Below are 13,892 nucleotides of genomic sequence, written 5' to 3' on the forward strand. Positions count from 1 at the left end.
CGGGCATATGTAGGGAAAGTGAAGGAAAATGGTCAGGGCCCCTCAGATGTTCAGAATCTTGCGAGCGTTTGATGTAAATATGCACATGCACCCAGGTGTTCCTTGGCTATTGTCTGATGTAGATGCGCGCGGGCACCCCAGTGTCCTGGGCTATGGACTTAAGTATAAAGGACAAGTGGCTCTGACCCACAGGACCCCCTTTCCCATGCATGGGAAAGCCACTACTGCTGCTGGAGGCGGTTGCTGCCAGTGCCCCCGGGATGCCCTGAGAGGCCACCGCTGCTGCTGTGAGCTGCTGCTGGTACTGCTGAGGACTGAGCTCATGTCATCTGTCAATGGCTCCCGGGATCTTTCCTAATTACCTAGCATGGACCTGCATGTGAGGGGTCTATGACCCAGCCTGGCATGTGAGGGATCTGGTGACCCAGCCTGGCATGTGAGGGTTTGGTGACCCAGTCTGTACAGTGGGTTTGTAGAGTCTGTGAGCCCTAGCCCTAGCAACACAGCATATAAAGGCCTCACTCCACTGCTGGCGTTTTGTGGATCGTCTCCCAATGGATTTAATTCAAGGCCTTCATCATCGTATAGACCAGGCACCTTCTTCCCTTTATGAAATGAAGTTTACCTCTTAATCCTAGGAGAATTCATCAAGGCAACAGAGCAGGCCTCCAACACTATAAACGGACCCCAGTCTGCTTCCCTCTCTCCTTTCCCTGACAAGAGCCATCTGCAGACTCCCGGGTTGTGCAGAGCTCAAGATACAGGTGTGTGAAATTCAGTAAAAGTCTGACAAATCCTTCCTCTTCCACATTTAGTCCTCTAGGGAATGGTTCTTCCCTGATGGCAGGATTTCAGGGATGTTCTAACTCTAACGTCCAGTGATTGATTGGGGTAAAAATGAAGCATTATGTATTTCTTGGAATGGTCCTAAGTTAGTTTACTACATAAAAGGCATGCTCTACTTTCAGGCTTGATTTTCATATATATATGAAAATACACACACCATTAATATATTCCCATTGTAAATACATACACAGGAAGAGAAATTCCCCCTGTCTGGCCTATTCTAGTCTCTTCCCAGAGGTAGCACTGTTGAGTTTGATATTTTCTGACGTTTTCCTGTGTGTTTATACACACATTACAAGGGTTTTTCAAAAAGTTCAAGTTAAGATTCGTATTATCTTTCATTTCTACTTTTCTTTTTTTCAAACTGTATCCAGCTTTATTAAGGATAATTTTCATAAACAACCATGGTATTACAGGCAGGACATGAGCAGACGATTGTTAACAGTATACAACTTTCAAATTCCCTTCTTCAATGGACTATGAAAATCAGAAAGCCACTATAAAACCAGTGAAGTCTCCATTTGATGCTCTGAACAGGGAAAGTTTAGAGTTGACATTTCACATTCAGCATATTGTTTAACAACTCTTCACAAGCCGACCCTGACTGTCGGGGGCCTTATTAGGCTTCGGCTCTGGCTTTGGAGGAGGTTTAGCAGACAATCTTGTGGATCTTCTCTGTGGTTCGTCCTTCACCTTGACTTTACCTCCTTTAGCATCCCCTGCAGCCTCTCTCTTGGGCATAGTGGTGACAACAGCAGGACGTAGGTGCTAGATGCAGAAGCAGTGGTGAGTGCGCTGTGGTTGGTCCAGGGTTCGTTCTCGCCTCTTTTTCTTCACACTGCTCCTTAATTCTATTTTTCCACTAACTTTTTAAAGTACCTTCATGTAGAAATAGATATTTTGGGGCCGGCCCAGTGGCGCATTCGGTAGAGTGCGGCGCTTGGGAGAGCGGCGGCCCTCCCGCCGAGGGTTCGGATCCCATATAGAGACTGGTCCGCTCACTGGTTGAGCGCGGTGTGGGCGTGACACTGAGGGTTGCGATCCTGTTACCGGTCATGAAAAAAGACAAAAAGGAAAAAAAAAAAGAAAAAGAAATAGATATTTTGTTCTGTTTTTATTAATATAAATGGGACTTTACTCTTAACAATGTTTTTTTTTTTTCCTTTTTGTCTTTTTTCATGACCGGTAACAGGATCGCAACCCTCAGTGTGCAGGTGGGGAATCGCAACCCTCAGGGTCGCGCCTGCACCATGACTGGCAATGGGATTGCAACCCTCAGTGTCACGCCCACACCGCGCTCAACCAGTGAGCGGACCGGTCTCTATATGGGATCCGAACCCTCAGCGGAGCGCCGCCACGCTCCCAAGCACCGCACTCTACCGAGTGCGCCACCGGGCCGGCCTTTAACGATGTTTTGAAACTTTTTTATACTTGGGCATATGGAAGTCTTTCCACGTCAGCATAAATTGATCTACCTTATTCTTAACTGTTGCAGACATTCCATAATATAGACAAGTCAATTTATTTAACTGTTGCAGACATTCCATAATATAGACAAGTCAATTTATTTAACCTTTCCCTATCAACAGACATTTGTTTCCACTTTTCATCCTATTTAATTTTTTAAAGCCAGGTTTGAGATACACTTTCTATGCTGTAAACCTTTCCCTGCACCCAGGCAAATACTGACCTGTGTTTTTATCCCCCAGTTTTGCCTTTTCCAGAATGTCATAGAAATTGAAGAATGCTGTTAAATAGCCCTATGAATCTGGCTTCTTTCACTTGGCACACACTGGAGATGTACCTAAGTTGTTATAGGTATCACTAGACAGTTCATTCTCATTGCTGAGTAGTATTCCACTATGACTATACCACAGTTTATCTAGTCATAAGTTGGTGGACATTTGGGTGGCTTTCAGTTTTTGGAGATTAGGATTAAAGCTGCTATAAACATTTGCGTACAGGTTTTCATGTGCACATATATCTTCATTTCTCCTGGGTAAACTCCTAGGAGTGGGACTATTGAGTTGTATGGTAGTGTGTTTACCTTTATATGAAACTTCTGAACTGTTTTCCAAAGAATCTGTATGTAAGGAAAATGAAAGTAAATGGTCAGGCTCCCTCAGCTGTTTGGAATCTTGCCGAGCATTTTGATTAAAATATAACTCTGCACGTGCACCCAGGTGTTCCTGGGTTATTGGACTTGAGTATAAAGGACAAACAGCTCTGATCCACAGGGCCCCTGGCCCACAGGATGCCTCGGGCGGGGGCGGGCCATGAGGGGGATGCTACTGCTGCTGGAGGCTGTTGCTGCCAGGGCCCCCAGGATGCCCCAGGAGGCCACCAGGCCACTGTTGCTGCTGCTGGATCTGCCAGAGGCTGCTGCGACTGCTGCTGAGGAGGCTGGGGGCTGAGCTCACGTCTGAATGGAGATGTCAACCTCACCAACTGTTCCCAGGATCTTTCCTAATTACCTAGCTCGTGACCTGCATATGTGAGGAGTCTGTGACCCAGCCTGGCAAAGGAGGGGTCTGGTGACCCAGTCTGTACAACGGGTTTGAAGGATCTGAGCCCTAGCCTGATAATGTATAATTTTCCATTCCCATAAGCAACACATGAGCATTCCAGTTGCTCTGCATGCTCATCAGCACCTGATACTGTTAGGTTTTGGCCATTCTGGTCAGTATGCAGCATTGTTAGTCTCTTTGGAGGTCCATGTTTGACAAGTGTTATTTGAACATATGGCTGAGTCAATGATCACCAGCGTCTCAGCTGTGTGCTGGGGGGGTGGGGGTGAGGCTCACTGGTGGTCTATAGGGGAAGCTGGGCAGCAGGCTGGCTTAAAGACTTGAGTGAGAATTCATTTGGTAGCCTGCTACCATTAATCATTTGTGCCTTTTCCAAAGCCCACCTTTTCTTTTTTTTTTTTTAAAGCCCATCTTTTCTATTTACATTAACAAAGATTCCTTAAGAGTGTATCAAATAGCTTTGACATGGCTGTTCATCCCTTTCCCATTCTGTGTTTACTGTCTTCTTGAACCCCTATGTTCACTCCCCATGAAGTGATCACACTAAGCTGTGCTGCCTGTGGGAAGCCTAGCTGCTCTAGATTTGTCACCTGCAAGTGTAAGTCAAGCCAATAGCCCACTGGTAACCAGTCATCTCTAACTGAGGAAAAGGATAAGGAACTCTCCCCAGTTCTTAGCTAGGTTCTCCAGCCGAGCTAGGAGTTACCGGGCGTCCATTATTATTATTATTATTATTATTATTTATTTTTTTTTTTTTTAAAGATGACCGGTAAGGGGATCTTAACCCTTGACTTGGTGTTGTCAGCACCATGCTCAGCCAGTGAGCGAACCGGCCATCCCTATATGGGATCCGAACCCGGGGCCTTGGTGTTATCAGCACCGCACTCTCCCGAGTGAGCCACGGGCCAGCCCAGGGCGTCCATTATTAAAGTGAATCATTTGACCCCCACTTAGCTACTGCTCCCTATTTATCTTTATTAATTAGAGCTTGCAGTGGTGGAGGGGTAAGCGACCTCAAGCCTCTCACATATAATTCTCTAAGGTTGGTTTTGACTGCTACTCTAATTGGACTACATGAAAGAAATGTGTTCAGGGATGAATCAAAGTGAAAGCACAAGCTGTAATAAGGGAGCAACTGTCTGCATCAGTTGGAATCTGTATGCACAGCTGAAGGAGGTTAGACTTGCTTAGCTCCTCATCTGTTCCACTTGGGCACAGGGTGAAATTACCAGACCCCAAGTTCTTCCATCACCCTGAGACTGGACTCAACTTGTCTAGCCACAATCCTTTACTACCCCATTGTATCTGCAATTGCACTCAAAGTGTGTGTGGATTCTCTCTCCAACCATCCTGTGAAATAAGGCTCTTCTAACGCCTTTCACTTGTTCTTTCTGTATTTCCTACTCGCTGACTCTTACTGAACTCCTAGACTCCTTCAAAACCCAGATCAGATACCAACTCCTCTAAGAAGCTTCCCTGATTCCCCAAAGATGTAACTAGTCATTTCATTTTTGTGCTACCTGCATATTTTACATATTTTATATACGTTAACAGTTAACACTGACAAAGTATTTTCTATGTGTCATACAATGTTCCATGTGCTTTACACATATTGACTTAATTTCATCACAATTCTGAGGTACTCTTAACATTCCTATTTTGCTAATGAAGAAACTGAGGCACAGAAAGTAAGCAACTCACTCTAAGTTACAGACTTTGAATCCAGGTAGCTCTTAAAACATTCTGCTGTGTAATTCTATTGCTGCACTTAATACACTATGTTGCCAATTATCTATTTCCAAGTCTTCTTCAATACTGTGTCTGAAAGCACAGACCTGTCTTATTTGTTCATCTCTGTATCCCCATTACTTGGGGGTCTCAGTCTGATGGACTTCCTTTGTGCTCACTGGGCCATGGAAGAGATCTCCAACTGTGACCAGCCAAGCCAGAAATTTTCTCATGAGCCTGGCACTGAAGACTCACTAGGTGGTCTAGGATGTAAGTAAATCAAATACAGCAGCCATCTGCAGTCATTCCTAAGAAAGAGGCCCTCATCTGAATGTACAGTAAAAAAAGAATATCATTCCACAAGAAACTCCACAAACTAAGAATTGGAAACCAAATCTCTAAAGCAAAATAAGTGAGGCAGAATCCAGAAGCAACTATTTTTGGTTCAGGAAAGGTAACTCTGAGGACTCTGAGGCTTTGCCAACCATCAGTTAATGAGGAGAAGTCAAATCGGTGAGAGTCTGGGCAGGTGACTTACAGCTGTGGGCAGTCGGCAGTGGAGTGCCCGTTATCTAACACATAGCAGTGACCGAGAGCCTAGTCCCAGAGTACAATTCTGGGATGTGAATCTGGCCATGCCCCTGACTACTGTATGACCCTGGGCAGATTCTTTAACCTCTCAGTGCCTTAGGATTCACATCTATAAAACAAGGATAGTAAGAGATCCCATGTTATAAGGTTGTTGTGAGGATTAAATGAGTTATATGTACGAGTCAAATGCTTAGCACAATACCTGGCACACAGTAAGGGTCCAATAAACACGAGCTATTATTCTTCCGGCTTATTTACGAACATAGGCAGAGAACTGGTGGTATGCAAGGCACATTATCACAAACACCGATCGCGTTTACCCCTACACAGTGGGCATCAATGGTTTTTCACTGAATGAATGAATGGCAAAGAGACTAACTCCTGAGACTTTTTTTTCGGCTTTTTTTTTTTTTTTCTGTCTTTTTGTCTTTTTTCGTGCCCGGCAACCCTCAGTGTCGCACCCGTACCGGACCGGGACCGGCAACGGGATCGCAACCCTCGGTGTTGCCCCCGCTCCTCGCTCAGCCAGTGAGCGGCTGGTCCGTATGTGGGATCCGAACCGTCGGCAGGAGCGCCACCGCGCTTCCCAAGCGGCGCACTGTAGCAGTGCGCCACCGGGCCGGCCCCATTTTTTCGGCTTTTATTCAAGGAGAGACACTGGAATAGTTATCAGAAGTAAGGCTCTATTGTCAAGAGGACCGGACCAGTAAACTCTTTAATTCAGCATTCTATTAATGAGATCACTGTATGACAAACATCAACTGTGTGTTCATTATAATCAGTCTGAGGTATTGTATAAATCCTTTTGTGTCTTAGGAATTACCAATGGTTACATTATTTCCAATGAAGTTTTAAAAATTAAGTATATGTTACTGCATTCAAATGCTTTAAATACTGGAAATCCATGTAGATCATAAGTGGCAACAATGAATTAACTAGAGTATTCTGATGAATAACAAGACTTTCTTCACACCTCTGTACCCACACAGTATTGTTATCCATTCAAATTCTCCATTTCCCACTAGACTGTGAACTCTTTTTGTGCCTGGTGCTTTTGTATCCCCAGTGCCTGGGATACATTAATGCTTAGTAAATATCTGCCAAATAAATAAACAGGGACTGTTTCATGACCACAACACATCATAGTTTTTAGTCCAGCAACATATTCTTTTGGTGAACTTATACTTCCACAACACAATAAAATACTCATATCCTCAAGATTATTTAAATACAAACATCGACATTTTAAAATATGGTATACTTAAAGAAAATCATTCTTCAGAGCCCTAAAGTTTAAGACTAAAAGACTTAACAGAATCCATACTCTTTTTGGTTGACATTCCTGAACAAGCTATAAAGCATATTTTTGAAAAGTCCTTTTTAATTTACATGGTTTCTAATTCAATCAGATTAAAGCCATTGATTTTCTTATAAGAAATTATTAAAGGTTTACCTATATGTCAGACATTTCATCATACTATTGTATTATGAATGGTGGTACCTGCTTGAAGGAGAGGAGGTAGGAAGGAAAAAGGATGAAAGTATGTTAGGAAAAGTGAGGTTGGGAGCTCACTTGGGAGAGTGTGGTGCTGACAACACCAAGTCAATGGTTGAGATCCCCTTACCAGTCATCTTTAAAAAAAAAAAAAAAAAAAGGGACTGTCATTCCCCCTACACACTATGAAAATGGTATTAGGCTCAGGAACCTGTTGTGGACTCATATCAGAAAGAAAACAGATTCAAAAAGAAAGCCAGCTTATCATTACCTGCACTCTTACACAAATGCTAAAACAGCCAATGTATTGATAAGAAAGGTGGGTCTGTAGCAGGTAATATCTGAGCATAAGGCAGCTCCCCTTTCAGTTCAGTACCCTTACCCCATCACATTCCACTGGGAGTCTTAATTCACATGGAGGTCTAAATCATAGAGACTACTCTAAAGTTGTACCCCTTACTGGGATACTTGAAGTGTAACAGGGATTAAAACTTCAGCAAAAGGATCTTGACTTTAAAGGTGGAAGTTTAGACTTCGTCCTATGAGTAGGAGGGGGTTGGGTGTCTGGATTCAAGTAGGGATGCCAAAGACAACTTCCTGTCCTTCACAACTTTGCCTGTGATCAGCTCCATTTTCTTGGTTTGGAGGTGGGATTGGGAGGAGCGGATGGGGAAGAAAGGATTCTGGGAAAGTATACTCTGATTTTGCCCCATGAGTAGGATTCCCCCAAAGAATATTGGGCAGAAAATGGTTCTATAAAATGGACATTACCTACCTCTTAGCACTATTTCTGAGGATTAAATGAGATAATATTTTACAGTATTTAACATACTACCAGGTACATAAGGCCTGATAAGTGTTTGGTATTTCACTGATATGTACCAACAATGATGAAAATAATCCTCCAAAGAAATTTGTTCGCAGACTGTTAGGAACACCAGCAACTCTGCTGAAATCCATAAGCTGCTCATGATACACAGCAAAAAAAAGTTCTCTTTTTTTAAGACATATCACTTTAGCAGTTACTGTGGCAACATGTAATTTTAAATCGTTCCAATACCCAGCAACCATAATCTTATTATGTTTTGCCAGTCAAAACATCCCCTCAGTGTGTGTTCTAGTTGAGTTTAACTATCTCATCTATTAAATATGGCTTTCCTGTCCTCTTACGTTGTGACATCTCACTGGAGAAGTGCATCTCCCTTATCAGCCTTCTCCTGTCTCAGACTCACAGTTCTGATAAGGGCTGAAGGTTCCTACTTCTTGATCTTCAGTTGTCAAAAGCATGTTTATCAGAGCAAGAGTCCTGAAATAAAAGAATAAGGGAACCCAGGTGGAAGGGAGAGTCTCCTCTATGACCAACAGCCATATTTTAATATTAAATAAGGAAGTAGACAGCTGGCTGGTTAGCTCACTCAGTAGAGCATGGTGCTGACAACACCAAGGTCAAGGGTTCAGATCCCCCTACCAGCTAGCTGCCAAAATAAAACAAAACAAAGAAAGCAAGAAAGAAATGTCAGAAAATTAATCAGGAATGGCACCAGTCTACCACCTAGATTAACTTATCCCACTGAAGAGATAAGTGTTTAAGAGACCCAAGCAGAGGCAATCAGGTGTGATGAGGTAAAAGGTAACTAAAAAAATGTGAAGAAACCAGGTTTACAAAAATACCAAAGCATAGCTTCAATTCAGACACAGCTCTGCCCTGGAAACTCCACTGGCACAGCCACCAAGTTCAATCTGGCAGGCATTGTCACCACAAAAACAAAAGACATGGGTAGAGGAGACATAGGTCTGTTTCAGGGCAGTACCGTACATTAAAAAACGAAAAGGTTTGGAAGATACATGCTATGAACCAATTGCATGGCAGGTATCCAGAATTCTCATACCATTTATCATACCATTATCTATGGACTTCGTGACACTGAGCAGCTAGTCATCAGGAACTGTTAGGTAATGGGATACCATATTTGGTTCCAGCACCAAAACAAGGTAGGATAAGAAAACTGGGGTGGGAAAGGAGACCATGCTCCTTATTCAGAATTTTATTTTATAGTGGAAAAGATAAAAATTTTCTTAGTGCAGAGGCACTCAACTTCAGAATACTGGTGTTCTTCTGCAAAAAGCAAATAATGTAGAAAACTATTTCTCCCAATGAATAGATATTTCCTTGCTTTGTTTTAATTACATACCATTTTCTTAAATTTTTGGCATTTGCTATTTCTTGGTTGCAAGCATCCAGAAGCAGCTGACAAATGTATAAAATAAGTATAAACACAACTTTTTTTTATTGTGTTAGTTGCTCAAGTTTTTCTTATTTTTGTGGTCTTGTTTGTGGGTATAATTTTGGATTGCCTAATATATAACTTCTGTGCTAGAAAAAACTTTAATCATGTACATGTACTGCTTTTATTTAAAAATTAATTTAAGAAAAAAAGAAACATTTCATGCCCCCAAAATTGACATTAACCTTTTCTGTCTCAGCTGTACCCCTATAATCCTCATTTAATTTGTCAATATAATTTGCCATACGATGGTCAATAAATGCCTGCTAAGTGGGCAGTAAAACTCTGAGGGCAAAGCCAGTCTTTCAAAAGCTTATAATCTGGCTGGCTGGTTAGCTCAGTTGGTTAGATCATGGTATTGTTAACACCAAGGCCAAGGGTTCAGATCTCCATACCGGCCAGATGCCACCCCCACACACCACCACCATCAAGAAAAAGGTTGAAAAAAAAAATTTGGTTGGGGAAACATATCTTGAAATTTTGGAAAGGTGTTCAATTTTTAATTATTTTAAAAACAAATAAAAGAAACATTAATTAATAACCATGATTTTGTCCATTTCTCATATGAATATCACTAAGGTAAAATAAGCTAATAATGAAAACTGCCATCTTACTATAAACTTAAATTGCTCTCCTTTTATTAATGTGTGTTTGAACGTGAAACATGATCACCTGTTAAAAAAAGACAGCTTTGTTCTTGATAATTTCAGAATATGAAACTTTTTGGCTTTTTATTCCTTTAAAGAGGGTCTGTAATTGACTGTTGTTTTTCTTGCTATATTATTCACTTTGGATCTGCATTACCTTGGCTCCTCAGAGATACAGGAAGGACAGAGTCCTAATTTAGAAAACATACCCTAATTTTACACTTTAAAAATTAATACTTAAAACAAAAACCTCTCTTAACTCCCTAACCCTATACCCATCATGAATAATCTATTTTAATACAAGTTAAATCTATAAATAAATTTGTTCTTTCCCCTCAAAAAACACTTAAGAAACTTTACAAGAATTATAGGTTTAAAATATTTACCAAGAGTAGTGAAAGTATCAGTCATTTACCCCTATTAACATATGGTGGTCAAGCATTCCAGAATCATTGGCCTTTGCTTAGCATCACCCTTCAGTTGTCCCATTAGCATGCTGGCTGGGAGTCTTCTTAATCACTCTTTTCTTCTCCTTGATAATGTCTGTACTCTGGCTTCAGCTCCCATGTGTTTTTGTGGATCCCTTTTACATTCTGAATACCAATTTCTTTCAAGATTTCCTTCAGGTACCCCTACAAAAAAACACCAAAACCCACCACATGAGATTATGAAGGCAGGAAACAAAATTTAAAACAATATACCAAAGCACATTTATGAGTAATAAAAATTACGACCCTGAAAGCTCAATTAGATTTCTATATAGAGTTCCAATAAACTACCTTTTGAATCTACACATGCAATATATGATAAATGCATTAAATATATGATCATTCACATAAAAGAAATACAAATACACTAGAAAATACTAGATGAAAATACACTAGAGAGAGGCAAGATAAAGATGGCCATGTAGAAGAAACCACCACTTGTCTTTCCCACAAAGACAGACAAAACATGAATAAACAACTACCTTTGGATGAAAATAACTAAAGGAGAGCACCAGAGAACATCAAAGGAATAACAGAAATGCTAGTGAGCAAGGAACTCAGGACAGGCACAGAAACAGAAGGAAACATCTGGCCTCCATCTCCCCATCCCCCAGACAGGATCAGCTGGGAACCAGGAGAAACTTCTCTCTGTGGGGGAAAAAGTAAGCAAGAGGACCTCAGCAGCCTTCATCAATCCCTTAGACTCCTGCCGCCACTGCATTTGGCCTCACAGAGACTGAGGCAGTCTCACTGTCCCAGGGGCTAGAGTCACCACTATATAGTGCCTCACCCCTAGGAAACATGAAAAAGCAAGGAAATATGACACCACCAAAGGAAAACAATAATATGCCAGTGATGGACTGCAAAGAAAAAGATATCTACAAACTGCTGGAAAAGGAAGTTAAAATAATAATCTTAAGAAAACCCAACTAGATACAAGAGAATACAGACAGACGATTTGACAAAATAAGGAAAATAATTCATGACATGAACAAGAAATTCAACAAAGAGATTATCATTAAAAAAAAAAAAAAAAAAAAGAAAGAAAGAAACAAATGGAAGCTGGCCAGTTAGCTCAGTTGGTTAGAGTATGGTGCCAATAACACCAAGGTCTGGGGTTCAATCCCTGTACCAGCCAGCAAAAAAAAAAGGGGGGGGACCAAATGTAAATCCTGCAGCTGAAGAATTCAATGAATGAAAGAAAAACACAATACAGAGCTTCAACAGCTGACTAGAGCAAGCAAAAGAAAGACTCTCTGAACTTGGGATAGGTCATTTGAAATTACCCACTCAGACCAAAAAATAAAAATAAAAAATAAAAAAGTTTAGAAGAAAACCTATGGGAATTATGGGACACCAGTAAGTGAACAAATATTTGAATTATGGGCATTCCCGAGGAGAAGAGAAGGGGAAAAGCATTGAAACCTATTTAAGGGCTGGCCCATGGCTCACTCAGGAGAGTGTGGTGCTGATAACACCAAGGCCCTGGGTTCGGATCCCATATGGGGATGGCCGGTTGGCTCACTGGGTGAGTGTGGTGCTGACAACACCAAGTCAAGGGTTAAGATCCCCTTACTGGTCATCTTTTTTTAAAAAAAAAAAAAAAAAAACCTATTTAATGAAATAATTGCTGAAACCTTCCCAATCTTGGGTGAGATACAGACATACAGTTCTGCCACTTAAAGGTCCCCGAATAGATTCAACCCAAAAAGTTTCTCCCCAAGGCACATTATAGTCAAAATGTCAAAAGTCAAAGAGAGAATTCTAAAAACAGCAAGAGAAAAGTGTCAGGGCACATATAAGAGGATCCTCATTAGATTAACAGCAGATTTCTCAGCTGAAACCTTATAGACCAGGAGAGACTGGAATGATATATTCAAAGTTCTGAAAGAAAAAAGTTGCCAGCCAAGAATACTATACCAAGCAAAGCTATCCTTCAAGAATGAAAGACAAATAAAGTTTTCCATAGACAAGCAAAAACAGGGAATTCATTACCATTAGACTGACCTTAAAGAAATCTATATGTGGAAGCAAAAAGATACTAATTATCACCAAGAAAACACATAAACGGTACACAAGCGGGAAAGAGAAAAGAATCGAACCTTATCTCCTCAAAAAACCACCAAACTGCAATGATAAAAAATAAGAGAGGAAGAAAGGAACAAAAGATACACAAAACAACCAGAAAACAATAAACAAAATGACAGAAATAAGTCCTCATTTATCAATAATAACCTTGAATCTAAATGGACTAAGTTTGGGCTGGTTGGTTAGCTCAGCTGGTTAGAGCTTGAGTTATAACACCAAGGTCAAGGATTTGGATCCCCATACCGGCCAGCTGCCAAAAATAATAATAATAATGATAAATAAATTACAAGTAAATGTAATAGAATTCTCCAATTAAAAGATATAAACTGGCTGAATGTAAAAACAAAAACAAAACCCAAGTATATGCTGCCTTCAAGAAACCCACTTCACCTGTAAGACACACATAAACTAAAGTGAAGGGATAGAAAATGATATTCCATGCAAAACAAAAAAGAAATGTGAGTAGGAGAAGCTATACTTATATCAGATAAAACAGACTTTAAGTCAAAAACTGTAAAAAGAGACAAAGAAGGTCATTATACAGTGTTAAAGTGGTCAACTCAGCAAGAGTTCATAATAATTGTAAATATATACACCTAATATCAGAGCACCCAGATTTATAAAGCAAATATAATTAGATCTAAAGGGAGAAATAAAATCCAATGTTTTAATAGTTGAGGACTTCAACACCTCACTCACAGCACTGGACAAATCATCTAGACAGAAAACTGTCAAAGAAACATTGGATTTAAATTGCATTACAGACCAAATGGACCTTACAGACATTTACAGAACATTTCACCCAACAGTTGCAGAACACACATTCTTCTCGTTAGCACATGAAAACAGTCTCCGGGACTGACCATATGTTAGGCCACAAAACAATCTCAACAAATTTGGGAGAACTGAAATCATATCAAGTATCTTCTTTGACCACAACAGAATGAAAATAGAAATTAATAGCAAGAACTTTTGAAACAGTACAAATACATGGAGGCCAAACAATGTGCTACTCAATGACCAATGGGTCAAAGAAGAAATTAAGAAGGAAATTAGGGCTGGCCAGTTAGCTCATGTGGGACAGCATAGTGCTGATAACACCAGGTCAAGGGTTTGGGTCCCCATACTGGCCAGATGCTGGGGGGGGGGGGGGATTAAAAAATTTTTTGATTAAAAAAAAAAAAAAAAAAAAAAAA

At 40.6% G+C, this 13,892-nt stretch overlaps 1 protein-coding gene across 1 annotated transcript in view; it reads right to left on the reverse strand.

Annotated features, from left to right (window-relative positions):
• Nucleotides 1-10,085: 10,085 nt before the first annotated feature.
• Nucleotides 10,086-13,892, reverse strand: part of GTF2F2 (general transcription factor IIF, polypeptide 2, 30kDa) — a 195,136-nt gene continuing 191,329 nt past the window's right edge. Inside the window, exon 8 of the mRNA XM_008571131.1 lies at nt 10,086-10,752. Within this exon, the coding sequence (XP_008569353.1) occupies nt 10,633-10,752 (120 nt within the window). The 3' untranslated portion in view covers nt 10,086-10,632. The remainder of the gene's footprint in view (nt 10,753-13,892) is intronic.

The sequence above is a fragment of the Galeopterus variegatus genome, unplaced genomic scaffold (assembly GCF_000696425.1).
Source record: "Galeopterus variegatus unplaced genomic scaffold, G_variegatus-3.0.2 Scaffold662, whole genome shotgun sequence".
NCBI classification, from domain to species: Eukaryota; Metazoa; Chordata; class Mammalia; order Dermoptera; family Cynocephalidae; genus Galeopterus; species Galeopterus variegatus.